General features: G+C 29.6%; 1 protein-coding gene across 1 annotated transcript in view; it reads left to right on the top strand.

Annotated features, from left to right (window-relative positions):
* Window positions 1-18,212, top strand: part of LOC114127487 (discoidin domain-containing receptor tyrosine kinase B-like) — a 133,190-nt gene that overhangs the window by 87,750 nt on the left and 27,228 nt on the right. The window contains exons 4-5 of the mRNA XM_050197758.1: window positions 2,836-2,941; window positions 12,366-12,597. Of these exons, the coding sequence (XP_050053715.1) occupies window positions 2,836-2,941; window positions 12,366-12,597 (338 nt within the window). The remainder of the gene's footprint in view (window positions 1-2,835; window positions 2,942-12,365; window positions 12,598-18,212) is intronic.

The following is an 18,212-nucleotide window of genomic DNA, read 5'->3' as shown; positions in this document are numbered from 1 at the left end:
ATGCGAAAATCGTTAAAAAGGTGGGGGCTCACTGTTACAGTTGGTGACCACCTAAGTACCTATGAACTATTAAATTGTGATAACATAGTTTTTTTTTGTTTGTTAAATTCTGAGCAAATTGCTAGGCAAGTCTCTAGGCCTAGAGTTTAGGAGCCGTTTTGGATTTAGACATTGTTTTCTCTAAGTACTATTTGGATAAGTTAATTTCCCTACATTATAAGACATAAGTGCTTTCTTTGACGTTCATACTAGTATATGGTTAAGGATGTTAACATTGTTTAACGTGGTTGACTTGTTTATGTAATCGCATTCAGAAAAATTTTATGGTAGCATAATACTATTAACACGGTAAATTACCTCTAAGGTAATTAATTTTATTTTTATTCGTATAATCTGCACTGAATATCTTTCTTTCTTTATTTTTCTTAATTAAACAATTACTATCGTGTTGCAGCTGACGTTTACATAATTCAGTTGTTACTTGTTGTGTATATGCCTACGAAATATTAAATTTTTTTATAAAAATGCGGTTACTTGCTGCACCTGTATTATTATTAATATACAAAACGCAAAAAGTAATGCGTATTATACGTAAAAATGAAAATCGTATTTTTTTTCCATCTTTTGTAATCTCGTTTAAAACGGATGGAGCATAAAACTTTGTTAATCGATAAACGGCGTTCTTTTAATATATATTCTCGTTGGCCAAGTTTTTGAACATAAATAAAATAAAAATGTTACTGTATATTATAATAATATTATATTTGGCAACTTTTATAGAAAAAAAAATCCCAATCCAATTGATTGTTTTTCAATAGAGGTCCAATGTAGTTGCTGATATATCTGGTCGAGTTTTTTCCCACATAATAATGCATATACATAGTATATATTATAATGGTTTGCGAAATTATCGTAATAAATTTACATTGTCAGACGGCGGTAATGCGGCGGCGGTATCTGTAGTCTTATTTATTTACATATTTATTTTACGATCACTATATTATATTGTATTTAAATCCCCCGAGTATGATCGCGCGTATAATATACATACATTTATATTATATTGGTCTCCATCGTTTTCGTTTAATGGTTATTATACATTATTATAATCATATTTTTAAAGATCATTTCTAAAAACCGACGGCGATGTCCAGTTCGTCGTTATAATCACCATCGCCGCTGGCCATTTGAATTTCCAAATCGGCATAATGCGAGGGACTGTGCTCATTATAAGTTTTCAATGAACCCGAAACTATTGGATAGACCACCCTTACTTCCGCTGCATCGACTTACGTCTATGTTTGCTAAATCATTGCGCATTTCTGCAGAGTCGTCTACGAACTGTGTGTTCATGATTTCTTTTGTATTCCGATTATATATTATCATTGTGAAGACTGTATTGTTATCGAATCATTACGCTATGCGTTGTGCAATTTTCACGTTTTTTCACGACCAAAATAAATGACAACACCGCTCACTATTAAGTGTTCATTTATTAGTGTATCACCCAGAAATCTAATGTCGAATATGTACAAAATCTTTTAGATGTATACGTTTATTATAACCTAATTTAAATAACAATTAACAACTCGACCCTTGTTTTAGCAGTTTTAGTAACAGAAAAATCTGTGCTTATAAGAACAGAACAATGTGTAGTTAGAGTAATATGTAGAGTTCAGAATTGACTAATCGGCTACTCTATTTCATTGAAATTAAACACAAGTTGTGTTGCATTAAACAAGTTAGAATGTACATGTCTTTGTTATTTCAATGCAGAATTCACATGAGAATATAATAATAACAATAAATCGAAATAACACAAATCTCTTTACACCGAACAGACAATATTATTATTCGCGTGCTACTATTCGCGCCTGAAATCAATTTATATTCATTTATTCTAGAAAAATCTTTGTATTTATAGTAAAAAAAATAATAGTATTGGTACCTACGTACGTATAGTAAACTTTCGAATCCATATTTCCGTCGGTCGAACAATTCTGTTTATATGACGTTCAGAGGGGGGGGGGATCGGACGACGGGCACCCGGGTCTGTCGGACCTATATGTATATATATTATATATACGACCATATATGTATATATTTGGCGAATTTATCATTTGGCCGTGACAAATATTATAATAATAATATCGTCTCCCGTGCAAATCTCCGTGGAAATATTTCACACGTGCCGCGATTTTGCTCACCCGTAATCCCAGTTATAGTTTGCGTCGGTTTATTTTTTTTTTATTATTATCTTTAGATCTTTCTTGTAGCAGCAGTCTTCACTTAACGATTTTCCATGAAAATTTCCAGCGTTTATCATTTAACCTGCTACTGTGCATAACTCCGGTTACACTTTATACTATAATTTAACGACTATTAGCTAAAATGCATAAAAACAATGATAACAACAGCGAATGCTAATATTTAACGTACAGAAAAAGTATTATTACATGCAGTTTTATTTGTGTTTTTCGTCCACGAAAATTCTAATTTCGAATTTTATATATTATTCATATTATATAATATTATATAGTTAATTTTTATTCAGATGTCTACGACTATTTTATAGTACCTATTATACTACAATATGTGGTGTCACCGGTATATTTTTAATACTTTAAAAGTGTTCTGAAATATTTTATTATGTATATATAGCGATGTTTTATTATTCGAACACCAATACGACCGGAACTGTGAAACCCGATCTGCTATCAGCAGGGTTCTTTCCCCCTCCCATGTATTGAATTATCCGTTCATGAGGTCATCGTCTGTAAATTTATTTTATTATTAAAATTATTATTATCATTATTGTTTTCTTTTTTTTTTCAGCTCAATGCATGTCGGCACTCGGCATGCAGTCCGGAATGATAAAAGACGAAGATTTAACAGCTAGTTCTTCTTTCGAAATTGGAAATGTCGGACCGCAGAACGCCAGGTGAGAGCCGTTTTTAAACAACAACGCGCATTACATAATATTTCTCACGCCCCGTTTGCACGCGAAACGCGTACAGAAGGGTATTTTTTTCTTCATATTACAACAATGCGTATTTTGGGGTTGCGCTATACGCGTTATTATATGTTGACTGTTGGACGTGACAAAATGTTTATGGTGGCAATTTCTGCTGCGAATATCGTCCGCTAAATGGTTGTTTTCCTTATTCTATGAAAGATTCGGTGCATTTTATGCTCTATATTACGGGTATACCGTAAACTTTGAGTTTACGTCGTTTTCGGGGAATTCTTTTTTTTTGAAAATAGGTGACACCTATACGAAATTGTTTCCATTCTAGCATAAATCCTTCTACTTCCGATGGAATAGCTATAGGGGAAAAAAACAATTTTGCACCCTCCTACAGATATGTTCATTTCACCTACCCTCTTCTTTTATTGTCGTCGTTCTAACACGCTACAAAAGTACACCTTCAGGCCACCATTTAAAGACCCTCAAGATACTTTCGATACGTCGATAAAAGCTCAGGTGGTTCAGTTTCCCAGCAGCTTAAAACATATTTAACTTTTTTTTTTATTTTTTAGTACTTTACATGGAAATTACTACGCTTAAAAGTATATATTATCCGCGTGGTGTGCAAAAATAAATTAGCGAACATTTTTTTCGTACATATTTTAAAATATATTTTACATTCGTTTTATACATTTTATTAAAACATGTATCATGTATTTTATAATTGTGTTATGTAAATATTATAAAGAATTTCTCCGAAATAAAAGTGAATATTTTTTTTCTTTTGGTTAAGTTTAGCTCAAAAGAATAAAATATTTCTATAGTCAATGTATTGCTATTTTTGTTAAAATATACATTTGGTTAGGTGCTTTATTTTGTTAGGAAAATGTGTAATATCCCGTTACGTACATAATATAGGTATTTTATCTGAGCTTCCCTTTTCTGGCATTTATGCAATATATACACTCCTTGTGCATAGATATATATATATTAAGTAAGTTATTGGCGGTTAGAAAAGGATTGGTGTGAACAAAATGGAACTCAAAGCTTTGTGCTTTTGGTATGGATTTAATAAACGAGAGGGTCAGAATCCCTTGTTTTGAACTCTGACCACTAGTGCCCGAGGAACTCGTTAATTGGAACTTGGGTGTGACGTTTCAATTTGTTTTCATACGTTGAATTAAAGAAGGATTAAAAGTTGTATGATTAGATTTTTCTATATATGAGGATTATTATATATTTGAGTAAACTATAAATGAGAATTGAATATTTAATAAGTGTTTCAAAAATACGAAATATTCTTAAACCCATAAACTTAGCAGTTAAAGGTTATATATAGCTATATGTAAAGCAATTTAAATTATATATGTGTATTTATGTGCAATGTTTTATTCTATATTAAAATTCTAATAATATTACTGTCATATATTGGTACTAAATAGGTGGGAGTGGGTAAAATATTTGCCAGCGAAATAAATTGCTTATAAAAGTATTTACTATATTATTGTTGAGTTTTACTCAAAATACATGTAATATATACACTACATATTTTTATTCGGGACGCTGTAGCTAATAATAATATATATTTGTCTTATAATCTATGACTTTTTCTGATCATTCTGTGTTTTGATTAGTTCAAAAATATAAAATAAAATATTATTATCACGGTTCTTTGTTGTGCTTTTAAATGTTATATTGTAAGATACACACTAATGTTGAGCATTATTAATAGTAGATAATACAAAAATAATGAATAATATAATATAAAAACATAATAATATATACATAATACAACTTAAACAGACATATTTGACTCAAACTATTTTCACACATTGAAAAATGTAAAATATATATTAAGGGAATCCTTTTGTTAATATTTGTTTTGTTCAAGTCGCGACTTTTGTAACCCTTGAAATATGTGTATGTGAGTGAGTGACATCAAAGAAAAACTTAAACTATATGAATTGAATCAGAGATAACCAAATATTTTAAACAGATTCTATGACGCATGTATTTAGTTGTGTAGTCCATATTTAACAAGGCTTTTTTAAACATTTTAATCCAGTTTAAAACAATTAATTATAAAAACGAAACGAAAAAATATTTTTATTTTTGTAAATTGTTATTTTATTTGAATATGGTTTTTAATATGAATATGTACGCTACCGTTTAGAAAAAAATATTTTATCCCAAGTTTTTCAGATATGATGTGACATAGGCTTTTTCTTCGCAATTGTGTCCCCTAGAATGAAAATATTTCAGTTTGCTTTGCCATCGGCTGGTCTGATTTATTTTTATCGCAAGTCTTTCAGTATATATATAATATATATATATATATATATATATATACATACTTTATTGAGTATGAAAAAACTCAATATTTTCTGGTTACCCGTAGGCGTCGTGCACATATAGAGTGGCAGTAGCAAAAAGTTTCGTCTAATGAATATTAATGGTCGTTACCAGTTATCTATATAGAACAAGACCGGTAGAAAAATAAAATAAGAAAAAGGTTTTTTCCTGATATATTTTTTACTTTTATTTATTTATTTTTTTTTTTTTTTTGGTCGAGTTACGACTTCAAGACAGAGAAAGCTAGTTTTATCGATACGAACTTTATATTTTTATTATAACGATCTTTTTCAAATACAAGAGGTTTTGCTTTCTTTGTGACGTTGTGAGAAAGACAATCAATCAAAACACTAGAGATTTTTTAGGTCATAATTTTTATATATATTTTTTTAAAGGGAGCTCTACTGAAAGGGTACTATTTGTGTACACCTAACGGCAATTTATCTTCGATTATCGCCTGTTGACGTTTTTGTCACTTTTTACCAACACCATTATTTGAGAGCATGAAACAAAAACAAAAAATTGAATCACAGTTAACCGATAGGTTTGATTACATTATGTTCTATATACATCAATGTTTTATAATCATTAGTGAAAAGTGTTTTGTCGTTTTTGAGGAATTTTTTTTTTATCAATTTGTATATAGCGCATAGGTGTAAATATTGGTACCTACCTATTTTTATTCCCCTTTTCGTATATTTTGTATTTGCTTCAAGAAAACGCATCGTTTGTAGAGTAAATAAGACAAAATGTAGCATCGGCAAGGAAAAGAATAAAATAAATATTTCCTGTACCCGTGATTTCGAAGAGAGATGAAAGTAAAAAGTTAAAGATTACGGCACGTGGAGGCGGCGGCGGATGGATAAAAATATGTCTGCAAAACTTTCTTAGTCACATCTATATACTCGTGCAGGATATATACTTAAACTTGCTACTTTTATTTTATTTATTTTTTCCACCACCATGGGAATACCATGCGTTGACCGCGTTAACAGAAATGAGAAAAAAACATCTGGGAAAAAATCTGCCAGAAACGAATATAAAAATAAATATAAAAGTTTTCGCCGTGTGGGTATATTGTAATATCGCTCAACGAACATTCAGGAATGTATAGCTATACAATATAATATAATTTAATAATAAAATATTTTGTGATATAAACCTCGTTAAATTCGTTCTACCGGCAACGGGAGCTATATCGAACACGTCTCTCTGATTGCGATTAAACACATTTTTCGGTGATCGTGTGCAACAGCAGCGCGTATCACATCAAAAACCATCCTCGCGTCCACAAACAATACTGCGTATAGGGCATAAATACACTCTGCGGCTCCCGGCGATCGTTTTCCTACATTGAAAATCCGATTGAATTTGTACCCAATGGGTTTCCTTGATTAGAACCACGGTAAGGAACCCCGGTCACGTTTGATCCCCGGGCATTATCCCAGGACAACAATTCGTTTAACCGAATATCGGCCTGGTCGATGCTTACGAGTGTCCAGATTTCTCAGGGTTTCTATGAGAAAAAAAATTATAGTTCCACGGGTATAATAAACCATACGATATTATATTACGATTTATAACTAGAAGTAGTAATATCCCACAGAGCGATCAATAAATATGTAGCGTATAAAAATATTAAAAATGCGATCGGTTGTATAGTAATTTATGTTATGGAGGATGTAAAATTCTGTATTTTTGGAATCTCATAAATAAGTATTCTATATGCATATAAGATTTATTCTAAACGTGTTACTTAAAATGAAATTTGTCAGGAATAGCTAAATTTTCTGAATAAAAATTTTTATTTCAACTTTAATTCTATCTTTGTCATTGTTAAGTCCGGTACCTAGTTGTTAAGTATTATTGTTTTAATAAATATTCTTATATTTATACTGGTTCGTTTGATGTTTAATTTATAATATACTTCGTTTGCTACATCTTGGGTAATCTAAATCATTTATTTATTGTAAAAAAAAAACAATTTTTTAAAAAATTACAAAATATTGAAAATGATAATATTATATGTCTTCTGTATGTCTTATACTTTTTACCTATATATATCATTTTAAAATAGTTACAAGGTGTATTTTATTTCTAAAAACATTTTTGTTTGTACAAAATATAGATTTAATGGATTACAATATATTTACGATCCATTTGCAAATATTGAAACATGTACTTTTTTTTATCAAGTGTTTGTTTAGACTAGATTTGTAGAAACCTGCACTCCAAAACATTAAGTTGAACTATCGTTCAATTCGATTGCATATGGTATTCATTGTAATGGTATGTCGGTATATTAGGTTGTAAATGGATTGCATATGATATGCATGATTGTCCTCATATATTATGTATATGCATAAAAAAATCAAAGTGATACTTATAAATGAAATGGGATAATAAATTATTTAGGAAGCATAAAATATTTCAAAGAATTTTGTATTATATAATAATTCGATAGCATTTTATGTTATTGTTATGTCATGTATAATGTACATACCTTGTATAAAATTCTTGCAGATAGAATTGTAAAATTGTACATTTTTGATAGTTTTTTAAACCATATACTAGTTTTATTTTTATTTTGTTAATTAAATTTAGCAAAATAATTACGCGTTTCTTTAATATTTAATAAATCATTAATTGTCAAAATTTGAATAACATTAGGTTGGATTGTCGGAATGTTAGAACAAAAAATTATAAATAAATAAAATAATATTCAACGTTTTTATAAATTATAGTAGCTTATTATCATTTCTACATCATTAATTAATAGCGTCATTTTCTACCTAAATTGCCATAATTTATAGATACCAATAGTGCTATTTATTGAAATATAATTATTTCTAACGATACTCAAAATTTGAATTTAATATATCACTAGTAAAACCAAAAATTATTATTGATTAGTATTACAATAACGAATATTTTTCATATTTATTTTATGCATTATGTTTTTACATCCATTAACACTAAAAATATAAATAATTGACAGTGTAATACAGTGGAGTCGGTACTCTTGTTGTAAAAAACATTGTTGTACCTATCTACCTTCCAACTTTTAGATAATACCTGTACTCAAAACTTCAACAATTATTATTAGTTTTAATATTTTGTAGACATAATAAATTGACCATTTTTAAATTCTTAACTTAATTATTTTATATCTTCGGTATTATTTTGATAAAACTTTAGAATTTGTGATTCTAGATATATTAAGATTTTACACAATTACCTACACTTATAAGGTCAAGATATATATTCACTAAATTTAAAAATATGAACTATTATATTTTTTTCATAAACATAAAATATGTGTACTGTTCGTTACAATACGTTTAAAAACAGTATCAATATTTTCACCCTTAATCGTTAAGAGTCTTAATTCGAAAACATGTTGGTGGTATCCGTACCTTTTTTTTCATTACTTTTTGATTTAACCGTTTACAAATTAATTATTAGAATGTAGATCTAGTACATAGTTTTGGAATGTCATTATAATTTAAATTACTTATTTTAGTCACAATTCGCTTAAATTGTAGTCATTTATTTCCGTAGACAAAATACAATTCATTTGAGATGATTTGGCTTATGCAAAATTATATTGTCAGTGAGATATTACTGTCAATGAAAAATGTTGTCTTAATATTCGCCCTGTGGTGATTACGTGTATGATTGAGCGCCTCTTTAGGGTTGCCAACGGATGACGGAAACGATGCCAACAAAAACGCCCAAGTTAATTTGCCATCCAAGTTTTTATTATTATTTTTGGGGGACGTCTCCAGCGGTTTATAAAAAAAACATAAAAAAAAAAAAATACCGTGACTGACAAAATATGGTCGTCGATCCGTTTTGGCTGTCATCTAGACGGGTTTAATTGGTTCCTTGATCATAGGCATACTCGGTATTATACAAAAAAAAAAAAAAATTGTCGTTTAAATCCAAAGCAAAGGCGGGTATATAATATTATTATTGTGTACGTTTGTGTCGTGTGCGTGTTTGTTAAAAATAATATATGTCGCCAGTCGTAAATTATCATAATAGCCTGGCCGTATATTCGGTACACGACTGATGTGTATGTAAGTGTGATAATCGATTGTCAAAAAACAGTTTTCATATGCACGTCGACTATACCAGTGTAGTATTTGGTCATTGGTTTAAAAGCAGTAAATAAAAGTCGCCCAGGCAAATGGAACAAATTCGTCGGGCTTTTAAAACCTGGATAGGTCCAGTGGCATTAAAAAAAAAAAAAAAACAGGTAAAAATTCCCCTCCACGTCGCGTCGTGCACTATATATAGTATATAGTTACAACCGTCGCCGCCGTCTACCCATTATTTGGTTGTGCCTTTCAAAATGGAACGAAAGAAAAAGAACTTCAGCCCATCAGTTCTGTATTAGACGTATATATATATATATAGGATAAAAAGAAGTCTACTCTAAAAATCAGCTTTACGGTCGGCCGGTTTTCTTAAGCCCAGCTTTGTACGGTATTGAGTGAGAGGACGTTGGGTGGGGAGGACTTAATTTCGAACGGACCGATTGTTGTCGCCTTTAAGCGTTTATAAAGCTTCGAATTTTTTTTTTTTTTTTACTCTTCAGTGCTACAGTTTCCAACAGTCGACTTTACTTATCGTAAAAAAAAAATACAGTGAATTCAGCATGCGTCGCACATGAGTTTTGTATTGCCAATAGTAAATGGATTGAAGGGGATCGAAAAGAATACCAAAGTAGACAACATTTTATTATCGATTAAGGTATATGCTTTTTAGTATGGCGTAGTAACGTTGTTCCATCGCAGTGTTTTAATAATAAATGTATCTGTTGCATCTGTTTTAATGTAAAAAGATGACAAACACCTTATAGCTATCTTAGCATCAAAGTATAATACTGAATTATATGGTTTATAGTACATGTGTAAAATTGAACGTCACATTTCTCTATTTCTATTTTATATTAATAAATTTATTGAGAAGATACATCAACTAATTTGTACTTGTAAGTTTCTACATATATCTATGTCATGAGTTACCTGGTTTCGTTATTCCCCCGCAGCGATTTTATTCAACTATAATGCATTATAGTATAAAAAATATACGATAGCTGCATTATCTGATACAGCGTGACATAAACATAATCATAATATGTCTTGGAAAATTAAACGAGTTGTACGTAATGATTTATACTAAAATTTTAACAAAATACGCTCCGTAAAAGTTTATCAATTTATTAAAAAAGCGTACAGCAAAAGTTGTTTTCGATTAAATGTAATATCTACGTGTATCGCATATTGTTATGTATATCCACTAGTTTATCCTATCTAAACTGTATAATATAATAGTATATATAATACTGCAATATGTAATATGTATGTGTTCTTTGAATAATATATTAGTCTAAAAACTTTTTATCGTAGTATTCTAACTATAGTATAATTGATACTTACTGTTTACGAATAAAACATTTAAAACTTTTCAAATGATTTTATAAGTATTAATCTAACTTGGTATTATGCTGTATAAAATGATATTAGTCAGTAATATAATAATTACTATTATTTTTCTGATTTTTTAAATTATATATTTGGTGTAAAAAATAAATAAAATAAAAACATTTTTACACAAAATTTAAAAACTTGGTTTTTCAAATAAGCACGAGATTATTTTTCAATGATTCTTTCTATACAAACATTTATTTTTAATAATTATTATTTATTTTATAATACGTATATCATGCTCAATTAAAAAAGTTAATAACCACATTGGTGAGGCGTTTTAGTAAAAAAAACTTGTGAATAATAATAATATTGTTTTTATATGTGCAGCACATCATGTGCCGATTATGCTGTGCATATTTTGAAAAACCTTCCGGAAACAGATAATGACGGCAAGAAGTGTAAAGGCTCGCAAATATTATATTGTACGTTTATAGAATTCTGTTGACTCGCTTTTCTGAAATCATTCGTCGCATTGCACAACATCACTTTGTGCGTGTACGGTTTGTCCCTAGAACGTCCCTACTACGTCGACGGGACTGATTTTCCTTCTCACCGATTAATCGGTGACACAAAAATCATTCTTTGTAGTTAGTTGGTCTGAAGAAAACATGTTCAAATAGTAAAACGGTGGCGTTTTCTTCTTGTCTGTCATGTGTCGTAGTGTCGTTCGATTTTCACCGTCGTCTGCTAGCGCATATTAATTGCATTGCAGGTGATGTCTGATGTATCCCCCGTAATATTTCCGGCATCGTGTAGCTCGAAGACGTTCATCTTATTCATATAATATAATATTAGTGCTGTAACCTTACCGAAATTATTTTAGACGATACGTAATTGTACACTATAATATGCAATAAAATATGTACAGCAAAAATTCGAGACGACATAACGCACAATACGTAATTCAGTTCTGAACATCGACTGCAGGCGTATGTCATGTCAAACGTAGAATATTGACCGGGCTAAAAATATTGAATATATTTTAGCTTATTATTACCAACGAGGTATGCTTATTATGAATTGATTAGGTCTTATCATTAGTATATATGTGTAATATAATATACTATAACACAGTGTTATATTTTCTCCAAGATCGTGAGCTCTATATGATTTAACACCGTGTTTAAAAGTAATAATATCACAATAAATTAGTATTCATAATTTGCCACGTTTTTCGAAAAGTTCAGCACGCACACACTTTCTACCGAAATACATTTGTTTTATACTGATATATATATACACCTAATATAATAAACATTAATATATATGTGCGTATACATATAATTTGACCCTTAAAAAATTTACATGTTGGTCACGTACAACTTTTAGCTCCAAACAATAAGGCCAATAATAACGAAGGAGGATTTTTTTTTTTGTAGCTCAGCTGTCATAAAACGATGAAATGGATTATAATGTCAGCAGTTGACTTTTTACCGATACGCAGAAATCCTTTTGACATTTTCAGCTTCTGTTTTTTTTTTTTTTACTACAAACTAGGTCACATTTTAACGATCGCAAAATGTAAAGTTTAATATTTTTCGTTTCAGGGTACGTACAGAAAGAGAAGGGGGTGCTTGGTGTCCAAAAGAGCCTGTCACTAGGGAACCTACTGAATGGCTTGAAGTCAATTTACACGTGGTTAGAGTGATCACATCAGTGGAGACTCAAGGCAGGTTTGGCAATGGACAAGGTCAAGAATTCACCGAAGCATTTCTGATTGACTACTGGAGACCAAAGCTTGGAAAATGGGTCCGATATAGAAACATCACTGGACACGAGGTAAATAAAAAAATATATAATACATTATAATTAAGCAAAATTATAGTAATTTAGGTATTACCTATGTGTATAGATAAAAGAATATATATTATATTTTTAAGTTTAAGACGTTAAACATCTTTAAAAACATTTACTTGTTTATATTTAGCTTTTTTTTTTTTGAGGATTCAATATAGTATTATCATTGTCATTATACTCTTTGTATGCAGTAATTATATTATAATGTATAGTGTTATATTTAATACTTATGCATTGTAATTTAAATTGTATATTAATCCACAATGGCCATTATTTTTTTTTCTTCGGTCATTAGTATTTCCATTTTGTCATGAATTATCATTGCATTGGTTAGATTGACTAGACAAATGCACTGATCTACTAAATATATAAACATCATTAATACAATTTTATTAACATTTTATAAACAACTTAAGTGTTATAACCCAATTTCTAAGTACTAGACCTGATGGCTTAATATTATAGTATCGATTGTTACCTATCGTAGAAAACAGAATATTTTTTTTTACTCAGTTAGAGTTTTTAATGAGATTTTTTCTTTTATTAAGTAGGTGTATTCTTTAAAAAAAACAAGCCAAATTACTTTTTTAAAAATTAATAACAATTAGTGGTAAAAAGTTAGTAAAATGTTGTAAAAAATAAGATTCTATAATAATATTACCCTTTTACAGTTTTCGTCTAAATACGTCTTTCCAGACTTAAGTATTATTTATCAATGTAATTAAAATAATGTCTGACATTAAACGCTGATTCACAATGAAACTTAACGGAGCTGTTGATTTTAGAGGCCATTATCTTTTGAAATATAGCACAAAAACAATATAAAAATCTCCCCTGAAACAACTCAACCGTGGGCTTTTTTTTATACATACAACAAAAGACGTTATAAACTATATATCCTTGCCTCTGGTATATAGTCACAATAAGTATACAAAGTTTATGTAACGGTAAGATTTTTTCTCTTCTATAATATTTCCGAGCTATTGCAGCATTACCGAGTTAATATCCCTATACATTTTAAATATATATACATAAGTCTTACAATAGATATACTAAACAAACAATGATAAAGAATGTCCTCAAACAATATTGAATAAACCCTACAGACTATAATGTAACATTATGAATAATTTAAAAAAATCCCCCGATATGATATTTATTATATTTATTTATTCGTTGTTGGTCGTTAATGTAACGGTTAAGTGTATTATTTACTTAAATACACTGCATCGCATATACTATATCATAATATATAAACTATTTAATATACCTATATGTATATAGGTATTGACATATACGTATTTCACCGTCAAGTGATTTCTCGAGGGAAATTCATTTTGGTGGGTCTAATTTGATTATATCCTTCACGATTAATTAACGGACCTTGTTAATCGAGTATTTTCGAAAATTAAACATACCTATCCCTCGCACTCCAATACAAACATTTTTGCTTCAGAATATTTAACAGCACCTAACCAATTTTAATATTATACACAATATTCATGTACCAATATATATGTATATGTATATGAGGTATACGCTGTATAATATGATATATTATACGTACGCATTACAGCAGCACTCTGTATTTATTATAAATTAAAATACACCCCACGAGATGACCCATACGGCCAATCCAATTTATTTTAGTGTATAGCTTATAACCACTACGCCGAGAACGTAGGTCATAGAGTGGTCTTCACTCTTAGTATGTGAATATTATTATTTGAAAACTTGCAATCGTTAATATATATCATATTCTTACTGTCAACGTAAAAATAAATTTTTGTCCCATAAATAAATATTTTGCCTGAACTGTACTAATAAGTAGTTTAATAAATAAAGCAAAACAATTCAAAAAGAAATAGAACAATACAATTATAAAATGTAATTTTTTTTTTATTATAAACAATTTTGTATTAATGTTTATAATATAATAATATATAGGTAGTTGAATTTAATACGTTTTTTGTAAGATAAAAATGCATTTATATACAATTATAAATAATATCAAATATGATAACAGTTAAATTGTTTTTTCAAGTAATGAAGTAAAAACTTCTTTGTAACTTCAAAGTATGAGAATATACACTTAATATTAAATTTCGTTTATTTTACTCGTTATAAATACCTTTACTTGGTGACTTTCAGACTCCAAGTGCTTTGAAACGTTAAATATTAAATTGTTTCTATTCTCATGTTTACTTACATATAGCTTTCAATAGGTGCATTATACATTATTAAATATAATTTAATTAATGTTTCTGTATTTTGTAATTAATTTTTTTTTAGACATACCTCTTATAATTTTTTTAATTTTAATTACAAATACAATGCCTATTATAGAATGTTAAAAAACGTAGATGCATTGTAATTATATATTTTAAGTGTCTATATCGATTGCATTTTTATTGAATTAACCATGTCATTTGGGGACATAACAATTGACTGCTCTGTTTTGCGGGGCTTACATGACACGGATTCGCTTTATGTATGATGTAAAAAAACGCATAAAGGATTTAACCAAAAGTATATGTGTTGTTATGTTTTCTTATTAATAATACTATATATTATATATTATAATATACTATATAGATTATAGGTAGGTATAAATAGTAGTGGAAAACCACTTGTCTCGTCTTACAGTTTTAATTTCTTAAATGTTATTATTATAATAATATTATTACCAAAAATCAAATTGAACAGTTTAAAATTATAATTTTTATTTTTTACAATTCCAAGGAAATATACACTATATAAACACAACAAACATTTGATTTATTAATATTTTATTGAAAACACCTACAACAGCAATATCTTTACAATATAAACAAAGTATTGAAACCTAATCTCCTGCAATGTAATAATTGTTATCTCGTCACGATTATCATTTAGTTTGCTCTTATTATTTTATATCTAATATTATGCCGCATCATGCTCTGATCAGTACAGCTCTTCTCGTTGACCCGCACCTCACGAGTTATACAAAAGTGGTGTTATGAATGTGCAGGATATTATCGAAAGACGTTGTAATTCGCGTATCCAGATCGAATAGATAGGTATATAAGTACTCGAAATGTTAATAGAAGACTGGGCTCCGTTGTATATAATATAGTTAGGGAACGGTTCTAAAAACAAAATTCAGCATTTCGCGTTATGACACGTGGACGAGCGGGGGCGGAATGTGTAAATGATTGAGTAGGTATTCACAATCGCAACTTTTGTGCGTACGTGAATACGGCCGTCGATCAATAGATATAATATATTAATATGATATACTCCGCCGACTGCACACACGAGGCACACGCTTGTCTAATAATTACACTGTGCCTTGTATAATACTTATGTAGTAGTACAACACAAGTGTATCGTCGTCGGGTTAAAGAGATCAACGAAATCATTACTCTTGTCTTGTGTATGTGTGTGTGTGTGTGGTGTGTGTGTGTGTGTGTGTGGTCGCCGCACGGGCTCTCTCGTCAATACGTATAGACTATCTGGTATCATTATAATATATAATATGTGTATATAATCTTAGCCCCCCCAGTATTCTTTTCTGATCGAGTGAATCGCTTTTATATAATTTATATTTTTTTTTCGTACTTCCCTTCGACACGACAGAACGGCTAACAACCTTTCGCAGAGATTAATGACACGGAGCCGCCACTGCCGCATATAATATGTATATTGTGCACACACAGTGCACATTGCACACTCTCGCAACCCGTCACCACCGCGGTCTACACGTATAGTACTGTATTTCACTATTTGTTTATTTGTAAACAGCACATGTAGGTAAGACTATTTCTGCCACAAGATCCTCTGTATGATGGCGTGTGAAATTGGAAGATAAGAGGGAAGGAGATGCAAGTACATGGAGACCTATATATAATAATAATATGAGAGATCGTATATACAGGCGTGTAGGACGCTACACGTGATCTTTTCGAAAATTATTTGCTGTTTTTTTTTTTCAACTCGGTTTTCCTAGCGATTTTATCCGTACTGCGAGAGATAGGGGGTTCAGTTTAATAATACACAACTCGTACATTACCGGCGAATCGAATAAAATGGGCTGTTAAACGGCAGTGTGTTAAACCCGCGGGAACACGGTTAGCATTAATATGTAATATGAACAATGCTGCGAAGAAAAAAACAAATATGGAATTACACAGATTATTATTATTGCGATTGTTTTGTTGTCGTTAGTGTTTTGTACGTACAACGATTAAAACAATGTCTAATTATCATAATGGAATTTGTAAACTCTTGTTCTATTGTTTTTTCATTAAACGCAACAAGTTTTTTTTTAATGTTTCTCGTAATTACCTACATCATATAATTTTTCAAGTTCGGTTCAAAGCAAATTTTCGATACCGAATTTTTTCGTCCATCGTACAAAATTTATATTTGCCATGTTAATTTTTTTTATCTCCCTATTCCCTTGTATGTATATATTTATAAACTTCAACGAATAATTTTGTTATTTATTACTCAGAATGGCGTGTTTCATTTTTTCTAATTGTTTAATTAAAATAGTTATATTTTATTATAATAATGGTTTTTTAGTAAGCATTTAACAAAATAAAAACAAAAAATAAGTTTATTTTGATTTATTTTTTTAATAACGCTCCACGATTTTTTTTCTTTTTCCATTATTCATTTAATATATTTCTTTCTTGCGATATTATTATTTTCTTTTTCGTTGATATAATGACAAACACCGTTGCTTGTATAATAACAAACAGAAACATTAATGGATTTTTCCCCTTGCAATATTTTTCAATAATATATTGCAATGATTTAACATTTTGTACAAAAATAATATCGCTTGTGTTTTCAATGAAATCGTAATTAATGTTTAGACGAAAAAATACGTAAAATAATTAAATACTCAAAGAGGCGTACCTTTTTATTTTGTTCACATTCAGCAATGTGATTAATTAAACTTCAAGTAAACTTTCCTTTTTCCCGAGTTGTAAGTTATTAATATTTCCCTTCGTGTTTGTATTTGCGTGGATGCACGGTTTTCCACTTGAAACTTTCATGTTTCTTTTTTTTATATTTAATATTTTTTAAGTTCAACTTTTCAAGTAGGTACAAACCATTATTTATAACGAGGCCGGTAAGTAAATAAGAGGAAAAACATAGTAAAGTTTATTATTATACTGCCAACGATTTTCACTAGGTTGATAAGCTAACAATTAAAACGCGTTGTACGTGTGTATCATTAGCCATTTCTCGTGTATCGTACCTATATCTTTAAGTTACAGTTAAAATATGAAAATAGGAATAAATTACGAGACTCCCGAGTGTATAGAACGCATGCAAAATATAATACTAACATTTTATAATGATTTTTTCCACCCTCTAGAAACAATTATGTTAATCCTCATGCGTACACGGAAAGATATTCAAAATCATTATTTTATACTGTAAAATATCACAAAATTACATTTCGTTTTTTACAATATTACCTATATCGGGTTTATCGGATTGGTTTTAAATATAAACCACGTCACGCGTATTTACGTGATGGCGTGATATAGAAATCAAAACGGTATTACAACGCCCTTATTGTTTCGCAACCTGTACAAAGC

Source organism: Aphis gossypii, chromosome 1 (assembly GCF_020184175.1).
Source record: "Aphis gossypii isolate Hap1 chromosome 1, ASM2018417v2, whole genome shotgun sequence".
Taxonomy (NCBI): Eukaryota; Metazoa; Arthropoda; class Insecta; order Hemiptera; family Aphididae; genus Aphis; species Aphis gossypii.
Note: the sequence above shows the minus strand (reverse complement) of the source record. Positions and strands in the feature narration are given on the sequence as shown.